This window comes from Nycticebus coucang, chromosome 3 (genome assembly GCF_027406575.1).
Source record: "Nycticebus coucang isolate mNycCou1 chromosome 3, mNycCou1.pri, whole genome shotgun sequence".
In the NCBI taxonomy this organism is placed as follows: Eukaryota; Metazoa; Chordata; class Mammalia; order Primates; family Lorisidae; genus Nycticebus; species Nycticebus coucang.
The window spans coordinates 94,886,982-94,906,619 of NC_069782.1; the positions used below are offsets into that span (position 1 = coordinate 94,886,982).

General features: G+C 38.5%; 1 protein-coding gene across 3 annotated transcripts in view; it reads right to left on the reverse strand.

Moving 5' to 3' along the window:
• MCU (mitochondrial calcium uniporter) overlaps nt 1-18,631 on the reverse strand; it is a 211,202-nt gene extending 192,571 nt beyond the window's left edge. Inside the window, exon 1 of one of the 3 annotated variants that reach the window (XM_053584296.1) lies at nt 18,465-18,631. In XM_053584296.1, the coding sequence (XP_053440271.1) occupies nt 18,465-18,596 (132 nt within the window). In that variant the 5' untranslated portion in view covers nt 18,597-18,631. The remainder of the gene's footprint in view (nt 1-18,464) is intronic. The other 2 variants (XM_053584295.1, XM_053584294.1) reach the window with 2 other exon arrangements.
• Nucleotides 18,632-19,638: the final 1,007 nt, after the last annotated feature.

The following is a 19,638-nucleotide window of genomic DNA, read 5'->3' on the forward strand; positions in this document are numbered from 1 at the left end:
TAAGTCTTTCTCCTTATCCGTTCTATAAAACATTTAGAAAACCTAAAAAATGATAGTAATATCCCACCACTGGATGAATGCCTACACCCAGTGGGAAAGTAAAAACGAGAATGAGACAGAGACAGAGAAAGAATTTAATAAATGAAAGAAAAATGATGTTGGACTACCATAGTAACTTTCCATTTCATTAACCTCTTATTAGTAATCATGCTATTTGTAGATTGCAAATATTTACTTGCTAGTCATCATTATGATACAGGTCTTGGCTTTCTTAGTTTTCTCTTTAGAAGCCTATTTGAAATCAACTGTGGCTCTAGTAAGTTTATATCTAACTATGATTTGAAGTTTGGTTCTTCTATCACAGGAGTTGGCAAACTTCTTAAGAGCCCAGATAATAAATATTTTAGGCTTATGGATCATGTGGTCTCTGTCATAACAACTGAACCCTACTAATGTGATGCAAGGGCAGCCATAGACAATGTGTAAATGAATGGATATGTGTTTCAATAAAACTTTATTTACAAAATCAAGCAGAAGTTTAAGCTATAGTTTGCCAACACTTGTTCTACAGTAAAGGGATTCAGGGGTAGGAAAATAACTGGCAAGATAAATTTTGTAAAACCACATGAGTTCACACAGAAATAAATTGTTTTCTTTGCAGGGAGAAAATGCTTATGAATCATGATCTTCACATACCTGAGAATGTTCAAGTTTCCCCTGCGTGAACAGGTCACATCACCAATACCTAAGACAGAGCAGGAAAACACTCTCCCTTACATGGTTGTTATGACATAACAGGGGCTGTGTTAATTTATATAGGGAAAATTTACAAGATGACCTGTAAAAGTAAAATACCAGATTTAAGCAACTTTACAGATAAATACAGAAGCCCAAATCTAATCAACTGTTACTTCTTCCATATATTAAGCCAAATTAATTAAGATAAATGACAAGGTCATTAGCCTTCCTAGGAAAGCTATTGTTTCCATGCAACCCCGTTGGTTTAAACCAGCAGACCCTTGATCATCCATAACCTATAAAATTTCCAGGAGGCCAGAGTAACTAACTTTGGAGCTAACAATGTTCTCATTTATCCTGAGATTGACAAGGGTTGTTCACCAGTATGGTCTAATCAGGCCAAGATTAGATCTATCATCTCTCAGAGTCTACTATAACAAAAATGTTCCACTGTGCAAAATAGTCACCTCACTAAATTCAGCCCCATGTTAGCTACTAGGTGTTCAACAGCAGGCTGGAGCAAAGAGCCAGCCCACAAGGATCAAGCAAGTGCCTTTTTAAAAACTAATCTTAAGAAGCTCTTCTACATGGCTTTGCAAAGTAAGCAAAAACCATGCCAAATAGTAAAAAAGGCACTTACTTGACTCCCACAGGCCAGCTCCACACTCTAGCAGCTAAGATGTCACTGGCATGGCACATGGAGAGTGAGGTGGAAACGATATCTTGCCAACCACTGTAGGAATGGTAGTGAAAGACCTAAAAGAATAGAAAAAAGTAAAGTCAATGTCAAAGGTAAAGGCCCTTGTGAGCCTGTTAACATGGGTACCTTAGTATATAATGCCAAAGAAGAAAAGAAAGTCTCAAAAGACCTTATTTAGGTCACTCTTAGCTGCTAGTTTTTACAGTGACCTTTAGGACAAGAGGGCACTTTCAAAACATATTGTGAGTTATAACCTAGAGTAAGGCTAGACTGACTATGAGAAACTCTGAATTTTTTTTCTCAGAGAAATAAAATATTAAATCTTTGGTCATCACATGGTAAGCTCATGAAATCTAGCAGAGCACATGGTGCTCACCTATAGTCCCAGTTACTAGGGAGGCTGAAACCAGAGGTTCACTTGAGACCAGAGGTTCAGTTGAGACCAGAGGTTCACTTGAGCCCAGGAGTCTTGTCAAGAACAAACTGCACAACATAGTAGGACCCTGTCTCTAAAAGAAGAAGAAAAAAAAAAAAAAAAGGAAAGAATTGGAAACCTGAAGCACCAGTTTATAAACCAATACAAAAGAAATACTTTTAGAGAAAAAAAACTCTGTGCTTTCTTAATATAAACAGTGATAGAACCTTAATAAACAATGAAAAAATAGGAAGTTCTTTAAAATTAAGTAAGTCTCAAGCTATCCAGGTTCATTTTGGAACTTTCACAAGTTTCAGAAACAAGTTTACAAAACTTAGAAATCTTGGTACACACATTCAAAAATCTAATTTGTTTGCCTAGATACACAACTCTCTGGTTCATGGGTTCTGTATGAAAATGACTGGAGATCATTCCAAAACAAAAATAACAATAAGGGCGGCACCTGTGGCTCTAAGTAGGGTGTCGGCCCCATATACCAAGGGTGGCAGGTTCAAACCCAGCACTGGCCAAACTGCAACAAAAAAATAGCTGGGCCTTGTGGCGGATGCCTATGGTCCCTGCTACTCGGGAGGCTGAGGCAAGAGAATTGCCTAAGCCCAAGAGCTGGAGGTTACTGTGAGCTGTGATGCCACAGCACTCTACCAAGGGCAATAAAGTAAGACTCTGTTTCTAAATTAAAAAAAAAAAAAGCCCTTTCACATACCACTACCTTCTTTTCCCACATCTATACTTTTCATGGGTAAAACAAATTGTGGGAGAAAAAAAAAAATAATTTGTTTGATTTTTTTTTTTGAGGGGGGAAGGGGAGACAAAGTCTCACTCTGTTGCCTCAGGCTACAGTGCCATAGAGTCATAGGAAGCTCAAACTCCTGTGCTCAGGTGATCTTCTTGCCTCAGCCTTCCAAGTTGCTAGGACTACAGGTACACACCATGAAACCCAGCTAATTTTTTGATTTTTAGTAGAGATGGGATCTCACTCTTGCTTGGACTAGTCTTGGACTCCCAAACTCAAACAATCCATCCACGTTGGCCTCCCAGAGTGCTATAATTACAAGCATGGGCCACTATACCCAGCCGTAATTTGGATGATTGGCAAGAAAAGTAGCAATAGTGAAAAAACAAAAATAATTCCCAATTAGCAAAACCTACTTTCCTCTTGCCATCTAATCATTTCTATGGAAAAAATATATCCAAAGATATATATATATATATATATCTCCATTACTAGAGATGTATATTCATTCAGCTCCCTTTCTGTCACAACCATGGAAGAAACAGTGGAAGAGACAGCTGAATGTAATCATTCTTGAGGCACTGGAATGTATCCAATAAAAAAAGGCAAAGATAATTTTTCATCATAAATAAGTTTTGGCCAAAAGACCATTCTTGCACAACAATTCTAATATGCTTAAAAACTGGTCTCCATTTTTAACAATCTGGTGGTTCAAAATGCCTAGATCACAATTAATTTAATGAGAATGAGATATTCACTGTTAATAGCATATTTGGCCAGACTACATCTTGGGTGCCTAACTTTTTCGTTTTTTCGTTTTAACTTTGGCTTGTGTTTGCTTTGTCTTAGCTACAGTCCCTGGAAAGCATCCCATTTATTAGTGTTTCCCTTGCTGCCTCAGCAATTCTGTTTAATGCATTATAGCAAATCATTTGGAGGGACAACCTGAATGAAGCACTATGCTGTGTATTCTGCAAAAATGCTCCAACTATTATCAAGAATGCTGCAAATGAAAGACAACAGCATGAATTAAGAAAATTTAAAAAATAATGATCAGAGGATGCCTTTTCAAAACAATGACTTTAAAATAAGAATATGTATTAACTAATACACAAGATTATTAAAACAAATATTTATATCACACCATCTGTCTCAAAAAAGTACCTCTCCTCATTTCTAGACTTTATCTTTTGCTTGCTCCATAAAACCATTAACACAATTCAAGAACTGTTTTTGTACAGATCCTTTTACAAAATAAAGCACACAGTCCCCAAATTGCACATAATTCCAAACACACACAAAAAAGGAACAGTGATTTAATGCCAACAAAGTTCCATCCACTGCTTGTCTGTACTTGAAAAATCTAAGAATTTTAGTAGAGTAAACCAAGATTTTGCTGCGGCAGCTCAATCCTTCACGAGCTTGCTGTATTATGGTAGATGCTGTTCTGCATTTTGCACAAGGTATGTTCATGTGTGTAATAAAACATTATTCTTCTCTGCCTTCTCACAGGAAATACAAAGGGTTTTCCAGAAATATGATAAACGAGGACATTACACACCAAAAAAGGAAACTGGCCTTTTCAAAGTCAAAACAACATTCCTAGTCTAACTTTAAAAATGGCATAATAGATTCTTTTTTTCCTGTCCCTCAAAATATTCAGCTAAAAAAGACTTTCAGTCAGCAGAAGATGTTTAAATACTATATGGAATAGAGACAGAAATGCCACAAAGTAGTTAAAAATGAATGAAATGTACCAACTAAATAAGCATTTTTAAAGTATTAAACAACAAGAACAAATTGCAGGATACATACCTTCTAAACAAGGTTTTAAAACACCCTTTCAATGCAAGTTTTACAGATACATATACAGCAAAAGGATAATAAACACGTGCATGGGGTGGTAAACAGCAAATTCCAGAGAATGTTACTTTTAGGAGAAAGGATGAAGGAAGGCCAAAGCATGTACATTACATTATTCTACTCCTTTTTATAAATACACTTCATGATTTAAAAAGAAAAGACTTTTCCCCTGTAAGTCTGACTGAACACAATGTAATTTCCTTGTGAAGCACCCCCTCCCCCCAAAAAAAGTCCGTCTGGTGATGGAATGGCCTTTGAGAGTGATAGCCTCAATAGTTTATCTTCTGTCTTTTCTTAAACTAGTGCTGTGACTTTCTGATGCTGGCTGTGATGTGACCTTTGGATCCATAACTCAGGGTCTCAGCTTGTGTCTACTTTTAATCTTACAAAGAATACTCATTTTAGGAAAGAAATCTTTGATAGTTCCTTTTCATTTTCTCACTTTTATTGTTAAAAGTTTTCATAACCATTAAAAAGCTATTAAATATTAATATTTAAAGCTCACCCAACTTTGTGTCACTTGGCCAGGATAACAACTTGAATTCATTCTGAATCAAAGAACAAGCAGTATGAGACATTAAAATTAAAGAAAGCCACAACTACAACTTGGACTATATCTAACAAATGCAAACAATGTAACCTAGTCATCTGTACCCTCATATTAATCTGAAATTTAAAAAATAATTAATATGGTTAGAAATAAAAGCAAAAGAAGTCGAATGTAAACAAATGTTAACAGTAAAAAAAAGAAAAAAAGAAAAAAAGAAATTCACCCTACATAAATATCTATAACATAATGCCAAAGTATTTGTGTAATTGATCATTGCAGCAATTTTTATTGAAAAAAATGATAAAACAATCTAAATGTTTATTGACACCAACTAAATAAATCGAAGTACTTCCATATGATTAAATGTAATTCAGTCATTAAAAAGAGTGTGTAAATCTGTATTGCTGATATGGAAAATGTTCCAAATATATTATTAAATGTAAAAAGGAGGGTATAAATACTGCATATTGTGATTCCTATTGTGTATATTTAAAAGAGCATATATTACATGAAGATCTTAGGTATTAAATTTTTTTTGGAAAGATGCCCAAAACTATTAACAGTGGTTAACTTTGAAAAGAGGTACTGTGAATAAAGGTAGAGAAATACTTTTTACTTTTCTATTATCCTATTTTTTTAAATTTTGCATTCAATTGGCTTTCATTTACCTTAGTTTGAAGTGCTTTTTTTTTAATTTTCATTTTTATTTCTTTTATTTATTTATTTCTTATTGAGACAGAGTCTCACTTTGTGGCCCTTGGTAGACTGCCATGGCATCATAGCTCATAGCAACCTGCAATTCTTGAGCTTAAGTGATTCTCTTGCCTCAAGCACCTGCCACAAAGCCTGGCTTTTCCTTTTTGGTAGAGACAGGGTCTCACTCTGGCTCAGGCTAGTCTCGAACCTCTGAGCTCGGGGCAATCCACCCGCCTCGGCCTTACAGAGTGCAAGGATTACAGGTGTGAGCTTTTGAATAGTAAATGTTGACAGTAGTTTTAATTTTTTTTTTTAATTTTAATAGGGATGAACTAGGTGCTAGCCACTATAGTTTTCTTCTATATGGTTTTATTCTATGTACTTTGAGTATTTTTCCAATACAGGAGAATTATAAAAATTAATTAATTAATTAATTAAAGAAAGCACAGACTGGAGTTCAGCTCTCCATTAAATATACAAATATTCTAAAGTTTTGTAATATGTTATACTAAAATTCTGTTTTACCATCTCAACTGTGCATATACAACATTTTGAGACAAGTCAGAACCAGAAATTTTAAAAAGTTAAGATTTCATTTTCTTCAGGGTTAAACAAAAACAAAACGAAGTATTACCAAGTATACATATAATGTCATATATTCATGCAAAGTATACCCTTGGGGCCCCCTCAAAAAATAAAAAAAAAATAAAACACCACCACCAGTTTGTGACCAGACAATCCTTTTCCCTGTCTATTCAGCAGCTTTGAGCACTGGCACCCAAAGATCAGGAAAAGAGGCAAGAGAAAGAGAGAAACTGATAAACACAGACATATGCTGGTATTCTTTTGTTTATAAAAAAAATGTAATTCCATCAAAAGCAAATCAAAAACTTTCAATCTTCTCATTAGATTTTTACTACTTCTTCCACTCCACTCATCTATCTTTAAATATGTCTTTAAAGTATTCTGACATCTGTATTCCGCTTTAAGATGAAAAATAGGTTTTTATCACACTTGGCCACTCGCCATAGCCCTGCTTCACGGGAGCTAGCAGAATTCTGGCAGCGCAAGATACAGGATATGATGGGGGCAGAATGGAAATACGGAAGATTAGTTCTAAAATAAACAGCTTCAAAACTCTGTTATCTTTAGAAATATATACATGAAGAATCTACAGCTGGCAGTACCTCTTTTAAATAGTTCTTTTCTCTTCTTTTCAATGTCCAGCATGGCCCACCACCCACCAATACATACCAAGCAGATGCCACTGTATCAATTTCTCAAATTACTTTTAACATAATAGCTCTACAATCCTTTTCCATTACTATTTTTGCTTAGCATTTTATATAGTCCTACTTATTTCAGCACAATCTGTGAACTGTTTTAAGAATATTAGCTGCTATGTGAATCAAAGAGAAGTATTCCTTCTTGACATTTCTATATAGTACAGGGCATAGAGAACAAGATGATGATCGACAGCTGTGTTACCCATAGGGTAAGAATTTCAGCGATGGTTAAAGGACTGTTTAAATCACTACTCTCACTCACTCAACGCTGACTGAATGCCTATGTTACGGACACTGTTTAGGCTCTGGTCACAGAGCTGGGCTACTAGTGGGCAACTAATCACTTGCCAAGTTTTCATACTTAGGGTTCCAATAGTGTAACTACAAAATAAACATTTTGTTTCAGGCCAGAAGGCCACAACTCTGAACTTATAAATTACTAGTACAGTCCCATCTTATTTCAACACTTCAACCTTAACCGCTTTTTCCTTCTCCCAACTTTCCAACTTGCTGGGTTCCCCAAGACATCTTCCCCTCTTTCTCAGCTCCCCTAAGAAGTTGAAATGGAGAAAAGAAGACAAAGAAAGATAAGACTAAAGGCATAAAGAACTGTTTAAGGGGAAAACAAGGTAAACTGTTCATCAAGATGTCAGAAGTAATTACCAAAACTGCCCTTAACCTCTTGACCCTTATGTGAACAAAATATGTGATGCCTGGGTTTACAATTTTATACAAACCACCCATATTTATTTATTTATTTATTTATTTAATAATTACTTGTAAAGTATTATGTAAAAACTATATATGCATTATAATTAAAGAAGACCTTTAGGCTCACTTAATCAAGCATCCTTATTTAACTAACAAAAACATTAAGAGGTTAAGTGATTTGTCCAAAATTAAATAAGTTAATGGAAGAGAAAGGGACAGAACCCAGATTCCTAACTATTATACTACACACCACCAAAGCCTCTTCACTCACTTAATTTTGGTGGAAAATACATACTCACAAACATACCACTCCCACCTCTTCATTTAGTTAACTATCTCAAAACTAACATAAATACATTCTGTGATGGTGCAGCAATTCTTTGCTCCCATAAAATCTCAAAGGGCTCACCAACAACATTGCAATCTCTTCTGGTAGAGCAGATACCATAATGTCTCTAAAAAACTGTCACAGTTATCAAAGAAATAAACACCTACTTTCGTATTGCAATACTGAGAAGACCAAAGAATGTGTACTTTCTTTTTTTTAATTTATTTATTTATTTATTTATTTTTTTGTAGAGACAGAGTTTCACTTTATCGCCCTCGGTAGAGTGCCGTGGCGTCACACAGCTCACAGCAACCTCCAACTCCTGGGCTTAGGCGATTCTCCTGCCTCAGCCTCCTGAAGAATGTGTACTTTCTAAATAAGGAAGTCCAGTAAGAAACCTAGTCAATTTAAATGCCAGAGAATCACTCCAAATAAGTTTTTTTTTTTCAATTTTATATTTTTAATTTTTGTACCTCCAGAGAAACTGGGGTGGCAGAAGCAATAAGAATCTCACATATTTAGATTTCTAGTGTGGAAAGGAAGGTTGCTTACAATTTTACTAAGAAAAGGTTTCATGCTTAAGAATGACTACTTAAAAAAAGAAAAGAAAAATATAAGACCATCTTATGCTCAATATTCCCTAAAGGGAATTAAAACAAATTAAAGCCATTAAAGAGCTTTTTATCAATTCATATATTATAAAAATGGAAAGTTAAAGAAAATTGCTTAAAAATATTTCTGTAATTAATAAATATAATAAGAGCTACTACAAAAAACAGTAGAAGAACTTAATACATACAACACACTCTTTGAATAAAGATCTGCTGAATGCTTATTATGCGGTGTGTACCTCTTCAAACTGCTACGTAAGGGGAAGAAGGGGAAGGGAGGCAGGCACGTGAGAATAAAGCGGGCATCTGATTTGATACACAAATTTGAAAATCACTTAAAAATAATCTAAAAGGTCAGCACATTTTAAAATACAAAATTAGAGGCATAGAAGAGACAAAAAAGCATATTTAACATGAGTGTAAAAAGAAACACTCAGTGAAGGTCAAGAAATAAAGTTTCAGTGCCTGAGTAATAAAACCAGACAGACCTGGAATTGAATTGCCTTTCCACTGGTACTAGGCGAAGTGACAGCCCACATCCAATCACCAAGTTCTATCAATTGTCCTTCCTAAATCTCTCTCCCCTGTTTTCCCTTTTCTCCATCCCCAAAGCTACTTTCCTAGTTCAGAAGCTCTTGCTAGGTCCATCAAGATGCCTCGATCTCTGTACCTCTCTGGTCTCAATCCCTTACCTAGCCTTCATACTCCTGCCTGTGAGACCTACCTAAAAGCACAATCTTGATCATCTGATTCTCCTACTTAAAATTCTTCAGAGGCTTTCCTATTGACAAGCAGTATTTTCTTTTTCAAACTTTGACTTAAGTTGTAAAATCAATTTAGGTGGATCCCAACCAGTATTTCTTCAACAAAACAGAATAGAAACTAAGTATGCCTCATACATAGTAAAAATATGTTTTCATGAAACTTTTCTTTAGTTTTATGTGTGTGCACATTGTCATGATATAAAATGTACTTCTACTGTGAGTTTAAAAAAAGAACCACTGACCTACAAAACAAAATTTCAACTTTCTCACAAGTCCCTTCACAGTCTGATCCTTCACCAGAGCAAGGTCTGGAGTCAGACTGTTCGGGTGTGCCATTTGCTAGCTGGACGATTGTGGGCAAATCATAAACCGTGTGTTATTCAGCAGATTGGACCCTGACAACTCACTTAACCAATTGAGGTAACCAATTTCAATGTCTTTCAAACGAGAATAGTAAACAGTACGTACATCACAGTGTATCACAAGAATTAAGTGAGATGTTATATGTAAAGTGCTTGACACATGGTATACATGAAAAATATTAATTATCATTGGCATCGCTACTGCTATCCAGCCTTATCACCAACTATTCTTGCCCATAACCGGGTTGTAAGAAACTACTGGCTCCTTCTCAGATACATCTTACTCCCTCATCCTGTCAAGTCAGATCTTGATGCTTCCTGGAATGACAATTACACTTTTCTAGTCCCCCTCACATTATATTTCCACATGTTTCATCTCAAACAAAACCTCCTCCATGAAGCCTTCCCCAGCTCTCACGGAACCTTCATTAGAAAAAAAAAAAAAAGAAGCACAATTACAGTCTGTTTGTACCATGTCTCCTGGCCAGGCTGCAAGCTCTTTTAGGAACTTCACAAAGGCATCTCTCTCCCCAGTGCCCAGCACAGTGCCTCACAAAAAGTAGGAATTCCAGTTATTTTCTCAATGAATCCAGGTTATTTAACCTTCTAAATCTCCATTTTTCATGTGTAAAATGGAAGTAGCATCATATTTTACCTGAAAGATTGTTGTGGAATACACTGTAGAATTTTATAAAAAGCATCTGGTACAGAAACAGCACTAATAATGATCAGGTTTCCTGGGTGGGACATTTTAGATCCCCAGGAGACAAATACCTTAAGCTCCTATCAGGAGCTGGGTCTAATAGTATCCTAAAGCTGAATGAGGTAACAATGCTCTGGAAGGGAGGGTGGGGAAAGAAATTTAAGAAATGCAGTTAGTAGGAAGGATGATGAAATCTCTTAGGAAAAAAAAAAACACAGTAGATGCTTGAGAAGGAACGTGGCTAAAAGAGATGGAAAGGAAGTAGAATCCACAATGACATTTAGCATCGTACAGTTTCAATTCTAGCCAGACCTCAGCTTAAATCTAAAACATTTTTCTTATCCATATTTGCAACCCTAGAACAGTTAATGATGCTTAGGAAGAAGGGAGCCTTTCTCATCCTCAATTTGTTCATCTATAAAACTGGGATAATAATACCTCTCATAAGGTTATGATAAAAATTAAATGAGGTAAAAATGCCCTCAGATTACAGGTGCTTTCTTCTACCTCTATTCTTCTATCTATAAAGATCAAGTAGTTTGAGCTAACCTATTTACTCTCTTATTATTAACGTTTGACAAATTATCAGTCACTTCAACTTTCTGTGAACTAAAGCTGAAAGTACACATGAATATAGTAATTAAACACCCCGTAACATTAGTTACTATAGAAAAGTAAGGTGTACAAGGTAGAACCTGTCTGAGTAGGCAAAAAATAAGTTTAAAGGATCTTACTACCAATAAGTCAGTACAGTTCAGTACTGTATATTTCTAACTATATAGAACTCAAACACCTAATGGGCTCCTTAGCAATTTTCTAGTGATTATCACAAATACTCCCCAAACAATAAAATGGATAATAGGAGGAAAAACTATAAAAGATTTCAGTAAAAACTTAAATCTTGAGTAATAAAGCATGAAACATAAACACTGATTATTCTAGATTAATAAATACTACCAATGTCATCAAAAAAATTTGGAAAAAGCTTTTCATTTTAAGAGTGATGTCAAAATGCAGCGTCACGTTATCCAATTATTCCAGAACTGCATTAGAAAAAGTTCAGCTTTAGGATACTATTAGACCCAGTTGGTGATGTGATTTGCTAAGTTATATATATATATATATTTTTTTTTTTTTTTTTGTAGAGACAGAGTTTCACTTTATTGCCCTCGGTAGAGTGCCGTGGCGTCACACGGCTCACAGCAACCTCCAACTCCTGGGCTTAGGCGATTCTCCTGCCTCAGCCTCCAGAGTAGCTGGGACTACAGGCGCCCGCCACAACACCCAGCTATTTTTTTGTTGCAGTTTGGCTGGGGCTGGGTTTGAACCCGCCACCCTCTGTATATGGGGCCGGCGCCCTGCTCACTGAGCCACAGGCGCCGCCCTGCTAAGTTACATTTTTATCAATGTAAAACAATTCAAGGCTATATACAGTTTATAGGCCAATAATTCACTAAACTTATTAAAATAAATTTGCTTGATGTCAATTTTCATTTTTACACAGGCTATCTCACTGAACACATTTAACAAAATGCAACGAAATAAATAATGAATTGTTTCCTTTTTTGTATTCAACCTACAGAGGAAAGGTTTTCCAGTAGGTGCTGTCAAGCTTGATCTAAATCAGAGTTATCATTACAGGCTAAATTTTAGGTTTAGTACTTAGTGTAAGAATTCTGACCCAAATTCATTTCTTAAAACCAGTCCCAATTTAACAGTTTTTTAAAAAGTGAAATACATAATTGTGTAATTTAGTAGGAGAAGAATAGAATGATAAAAATCAGCTGATGTATGAACCATTTTCAGCTCTATTTAATTTGCAGGCTACTAAGGAAAAAGTCATTTCACTGCTTTAACTCCCTGTTTCCTCAATATTAGGTATTACTAAGCTCTAAATTCTTGGATTTCTAAAGTACACATCTTCCACAATAACATCTTAACCTTAATAACATGTTAGTAATTCTAATAATTACTAGAATGACATTAATCAAATAAAGAATAAAGGATTCATAGCCAGGGAACATAATAGTGAGATCTCATCTAAGAAAAAAAATCTGTTTTAATTAGCTGGTCATGATGGTGCACACTTGCAATGCCAGCAATTTGAAGGTTGAGGCAGGAGGATAACGTGAGCCCAGAAGTTCAAAGCTCCAGTGACCAATGATTGTGTTACTACACTCCAGCCTGGGTGACAAAGTGAGACCCTGTCTCCAAACACAAAATAAACAAGCAAAAAGAAACACATAAGAATAAAGGATTCAAAGGCTGAGACCCCATACTAAAGGTAATCTTGACCTTAATCAATGGAAAACAAATAGCTATTTTTAAGAAAACCTATAGGGACAAAAAGCTAAAACGTAAGAACAAATAAAAATAACATCCCAGCAGCTGACAGTGTGGAATAAAAATAAAATCCTTACCTCCCCCTCCAAACCAACTGAGCAGACCCCTCTTGGCCAAGGAGACACTAGGGCAGTGGTTCTCAACATTCCCAATGCCGGGGCCCTTTAGTACAGTTCCTGTGGGTTGTGACCCACAGGTTGAGAACTGCTGCACTAGAGAAACATTAAAACTAAGTTTCCCAGGCATGATGAGATGGGAGGTTGGTCACACCTCAGTATACCCCCTTCCTAACTAACCATCACCAGACTTTTTCCCCCACAAGAGTTAAACAGAAAATAGCCCAGTAAAAATAAAGAATGGAAGACTTCCCCACTAACTTCAACCAATTGCCTAATGCAACTATACTCCCTTCCCTTTTCATAATTTTGACATTCTACTACATTCCTGATAACTGACCACTGACCACAGACTGGTCCTGACCAATTTACAGAGGATGTGCCTTGGTGTCTTTTGCTTTACCTTTTTACACACAAAACCTAATTTTATTGCATTTTAATGTTAAGTCTCCACCGCAAAGTAAACATGGGACATATTTAATGTATGTTTGCTTAACACATATGCATCTGACCCTTCTTCATGAATACACATAGCTCCTGTTAAGTATGTATATTTAGCCAAACCATTTGGCATAAAACTCCTGTCCCTGCCTTCCTCTAATGAAGTGCCTGCTTTCTGTCTCAACCAGAGGCTCCACTTCCCAGCCTGAAGGCTGCAAACCATCCTAAAAAATAAAAGTTCTCCTTTACAAATGTACAGATCTCATAATTTTAAGTTGACAACAGCAATTAATTTTTTTTTTTTTAGAGACAGAGTCTCACTTTGTCGCCCTCGGTAGAGTGCCGTGGCGTCACAGCTCACAGCAACCTCCAGCTCCTGGGCTTGGGCGATTCTCGTGCCTCAGCCTCCTGAGTAGCTGGGACTACAGGCGCCCGCCACAAGGCCTGGCTATTTTCTTGTTGCAGTTTGGCCAGGGCTGGGTTTGAACCCCTCGCCCTCATGATTGAAATTGAAATTAAGGCGTGGTCATGGTCTTCTGCTATAAGACTTCACTGATAACATTAGCTGAAGGATTTGCTATCAACTTCTTATCTTTCTTAGCCACTGTTGATGCTAAGTTCCAGGAAGCATAAAATAGAACCTTTTGGAACTTAAAAAAGTTCAAATAATTGAATTTCAAAAAATTTAAGTCACTCATTCAAATATTTTATGGGTTTCAAAATAAGCAAGATTTTAAGGTGAATAAAAGAATGGTCATTTCCTTAAAAAACAAAACAAGTCTGCTCTAAACATTATTTATTTAGAACCCTCAAAATCTTATAGTAGAATAAAACAACAAATTTGGAATCTGAGTTAAATATATATTTATAATAATCTGGGTAAGTATCATACTTTTGCTGGCTATGGACAGAAAGCTACTGAGCACTGCTGAGTTAATCCAATGGTATCAATTCTTTCCACCAACCCACCATAAAGAAGTGTAATATACAACCGAAGACAGCCCTGGCAATACCAGGCTTAAAGCAATGACCCAAACGTGGCTACCTACGGAACAGGATAGTAAGCAAGTCAAATCAGGTGTAGGAGGGATGGGTAGAGTAAACAAAAGGCATGCCTTTTCCCTGGCAACCAGAAAGAAAGGCTGCGTAGCCAATTAATGCTTGTCCAGGCATCACCTATATACCTGGCACTGTGCAGGAATCTAAGCGACACAAATGTAATAAAATACACAAATACACATCTTTGTATTTCTCTCTCTAATGAAACAATATGCCCACATTGATTGCAAGAGGGACTTTACCTAACAATTGCAATCAGTGTAACCTGGCTTATTGTACCCTCAATGAAAAAGAAAAAGGGCAGCGCCTGTGGCTCAGTGAGTAGGGCACTGGCCCCATATGCCGAGGGTGGCGGGTTCAAGCCCAGCCCCGGCCAAACTGCAACCAAAAAATAGCGGGGCGTTGTGGCGGGCGCCTGTAGTCCCAGCTGCTTGGGAAGCTGAGGCAGGAGAATCGCCTAAGCCCAGGAGTTGGAGGTTGCTGTGAGCTGTGTGACGCCACGGCACTCTACCAAGGGCAATAAAGTGAAACTCTGTCTCTACAAAAAAAAAAAAAAAAAAAAACAGTATGCCCACAAATTAAACATTTAGAGAACAAGTCAGGGTCAATTCAATTTGTGTCCTGAAAATAATAAATCCTCTCAGAATTCAGGGAGGGCAGAAAAGAACAAGAGAAAGAGATTAAGAGCTGAGAATTATACGAATTTAGATTCAGACTAGGGATTCTTGAATCCACCTCCATTTGAAGGAATTTCGATCCCAGGTCTGCTAGTAACCACAAACATAGCCCAACAGGACACTTCCCTCAGTTTCTATTAGGTTGGTTTTCTTATCTGTCAAGCAAGGATGTTAGACTCAAAAGGAGTTTTAGGTCAGTCTCTGACCTGAAATGTACCTTAGAGGTTAGAGGAGTGATTAAGGCTGAAATTCAGCTACAAAAACTGCATAAAGATTTAATATGGGTGTATGGGACATTTGGGGACGATACAGACTGGCTCAAGTACAATGAAGTATTTGTGCTAGGGTAGATCTGGCAAAGTAAGAATGGACCAGATCATGAGGAACTCAATTAAAGAATTAGGACTTCCCTCTGTGACAGATAATGTAACTTCTGTTAAAACTTTCAGATTAGATTGAAACAGTATCATTGCCAAAGAATTGCAAAGTGTAATGAGGGACAGCCACAAACTATAGCAGCACAGTAACAAACTAAAATAAAAAGATGTAGTAATTCAGCTTAGCTGTTGACCACCAGAAAATGCCAACAGGCTGTCATAATCTGAGATGACAGTTTGATTTAGCAATGGAATTACGCAGCTCACACTGAAAGGCAGTTCTCCTTTAAAGAACCGTCCTTAAAAATAGCAGCCACCTTCACTGACAAACAGGCATGCAACAAACATTTTACATCAGTTTTTATTACAGTCATAAGCCGGAGAGAAGGAAAAAACTACACTAGATGTTAAAAATACTAAATAAGCCTCTGCACCTTTATTCCTATTCACTCAATTGAATGTTGTTTTAACAGAGGAGGGGAATTACAAATTATATTTACAACCTCACAACTGCATTTACCTGAACGACTGTATTGCTTTAGACTCATTCTCCAAACTCAGAAAAGATGCATTTCTCAAGCAAAACATTTAGCAGTAATGCAACTGGTTATGCCCCCCCGGCTCTAATTTACCATACCTACTAGAGCAGAACAGAAGTGGCACAAGCTGGACGTGTGACCCCATCCAGTGCAGACTGCCATCTGCTGCACATACCCAGGATGTCTCCTATGTAAGAGTCAACCTTAGTGTCTCTTAGGGACCTTCATAAGAACACCTACTCTCTCTGGAAAGCTGTCTGTTTCCATATTCACCTAACACATATGTGCCTCCAATCAATATCTACTTACAAGAGAATTCCTATTTCGTGGAGTTTTGAAATACCATTACTTTCCTAATAGACAAAAGTAAATTTTATAAGGGAGTATTTATAACATAATAAGAAAGTCAGAATATCTGAGGTAGATGGGTATCCTAAAATTGTTAGGTATTACCTGTATAACCTTGGCCAAGTCTTTCCCTTTTCTGGGCCTCAATACTTTTCAAATTGAGTGTCCTGTGAGGAATCTTAGAATATCAGATGGAGACATCTGTAGACACGATGGCTTCAGAGCAAGTGTAGAAAAATAAAAAATCTGTTTACATATTTTATATAATCATGTTCAACTTTTTTCAAAATCTTACAATTCTAAATTTACAAGTCACATTCCCATGAAAACACTTATGCCCTTCAGAAATAACACTTCATTTTAATTGTGCCTTCAGTTAGAAATTCGGCACATCACTTTTACCCACCCTAGAATAGCACAGAGAACACTTTCATGAAGCTTTCCCACAAGGAAGACTCTCGCAGCCTGACAAATTTGCATAGTGGAAAGTATACATGGCTAAATGAATACCACACCCAAACAGTCTTAATAAAAACAAACTGTGCAAAGTCAGAAGATGTCTTACAAAAATACAGAGTTAAAGACAACTTGGGATGTCTTTAAATAGTTTAGAGGAAGGAGGGATGCAATCCGATTTTGCAATGGCCTTATGTTTTTAACAGAACAAAATACATAACTGGAGACTATGAAACATGCAAATGAAATTGAACTATGGAAAAGCTCAGCTCTTGCCCAAAAGCTTCAGCAAAGCAATATGCCAGCATGCCAAATATGAAGAAGTACAATTCTCTCACAAGAATGAGGACAGGGTTCGTATCCATGACTAATAATAACAATACTATCTTGCATTTGCAGAGCATTAGTTCTTTCCACAGCTCTTGCAGACACAATTTTATCCTGAATTGGTCTTGGAGTATCCTCTCTGAATAGCTCCTGTTCAGTTTCCTTTTAAGAACTATATAAACAAGGCAGGTGGTGTGTTTGTTGAGGGCTGAAGGTACTAGTTTCTCCTAACAGGCTGTCTGCAGTGATCCTTTTATTACCACACTGCATAACTTAGCCTTAGGAAATAAAACATACACTCTTTCTCTCAGAGTTGGCCAAAGACCAACACATGTGGGATATAGGTCTAGGACGTCTAAGGAATGGGAAACTCCTTCTTAGGTCAAGAACTCCATGCCAACTTGATCTCTTCCATCTGAAAAATAATCTCTCTCTTTCTCTCTTACACACACACACACCCTCAAGACTGTTCAGATGGAAACTCCTTTCATTGTCAACTAATACAATCACCAAATCTCTGCCTCTGAGCACAACTTGTCGTATTGGCTTCTCCTGTGCCTGCTGCCCTCCCTTCGTGCTTCGGGCACACGTGAACAAGCTCATAAACCAACCCTCCAAAGAACCACGGAGAGGACCTTTAAGGACCCGAGGGTATGTATGGAGCTTGCCTCCAGAAGCAATGCAGCATCCGTCTCGAGGGAACTGGTCACACACACGCAGGAAGTCACCCAGGGGGGGTAAAGTTTGATTTTACTTCTTGCCCGTTCCCAGAGGGCCGAGGGAAGCGAGGAAGCGACCCCGCTGGGGGTCTTGGGTTGCTCTCCGGGGACAGTTCCCAACAGCATGGCACTGCCACTCTCCTGACACACACAAGGCAGCCGCGGCAACTCAAGACACCCCAGGCTGCCTGGAGGGGGAAGGAAAGGGGACAACTAGCACCGGGCTCAGTTCGGGAGCAGCGGGGCAGAGCCGGTAAGAAAGAAGGAGGGAGGAACCGAGACCGGGGGCGGGTCAGCGAGAGAGTCCAGTCCCGTCCCTTCCCCGCCCTGGTGTCCCCGGTCCTGCGGGAACATCCCCGCCGTCGCCCCTCCTCCTCCTCTCGGCTTCCTCGCGCCTGCCCTTCCTTCCTGGTCGCCGCCGCAGGCGCCTGAAGGGCACGGCCGCTCCTCGGTGCCCGGCAACCTCGGGAGCGGCCGCGAGTTGAGGTAACTCGCCCGCTGCCCGGGCGGCCTGTCCGCCGGCAGCTCCCTCACCCCAGCGCCGCCCCGCCCTCCCGGGGCCGCCAGGCGCGCTCGCTCACCGTCCGGTGGTGCTGCTGCTGCGGGTGTCGGCTGACGCCCAGCCCGGGGAAGCAGCCGACAGTCAGCGCTCCGCAGCCGCCGCCCCGGGAAGAGAGGAGCAGCAGCAGCGATCTACCTGCCGCGGCCGCCATCTCTCAACTGGAAACGGCGCCGACCCAGGCAGCGCAGCGGACGGCCGAGGCGGAGCTAAGAGCCGCCACTCACCGACGCCAGGCCAACTGCCGTCCTTGACTGAGTTGATGAGGCGGGGCTTCCTGCAAGGCCCAATCGGCAGGCGGGAGAAACACAGTTGAGGCTGCCTGTCACTTCCAGAGTTACCTATTATGGGACCTAGTCAACTACGGGCAAATTCTAGGGAAACGGTAATTGGCACCCAAGCCCCTCAAAATAGCAGCAATAGAGGTGGCATGCTCGATTCAGCTAATCTTCACCAAAGTTAGAGCTATCATATCGGTAACGGGGAAATAGGTATTTGCTCAAAGCTTTGTTCTAAGTTGAGTTCTAAGTGAGTGTTCTAAGTTGGCAAAATAGACATCAAATTAATAACCATTAACTAGGTATACTGTAACTCTCAACGACACTCCCAGAGTTATCATTCATAACTGATAGTATTTGGGTATTCTGATTAACCCTACATCGTGGAATGACTGTAATGTGTAACAGAATATAGGAGGGGTAGAATGATTACAATATCAAAGTCCCAGAGTGAGTGCATCCCATCGTAATGAATTAACAGACCTGTGTATATTTGACAGGTGACCCAAATCATTTTTACAGCACCTTTATATTGATATTCTTACACTCTCCAGAAGTAGCACGTGCTATGTTCTTACCATACACGACCTTGAATGCATTTATTAAACTACAGAAACAGAACAGGGGATAACATAATACAAATCATGTAAAGGCTATTTTAATGAAGTTTCATATTTCTGCTAAAATAACGATTAGAATACACTTTGGAATAACTTTTTTTTTTTAGACAGTCTCACTTTGTCACCCTTGGTAGAGTGCTGTCGCATCATAGCTCACAGCAACCTCAAACTCTTGGACTCAACAGATCCTCTTGCCTCAGCCTCCAAAGTAGCTGGGTCTACAGGCGCTGGCCACAACGCCCAGTTAGTTTTTTCTATTTTTAGTACAGACCGGTCTCTTTCTTACTCAGACTGGTCT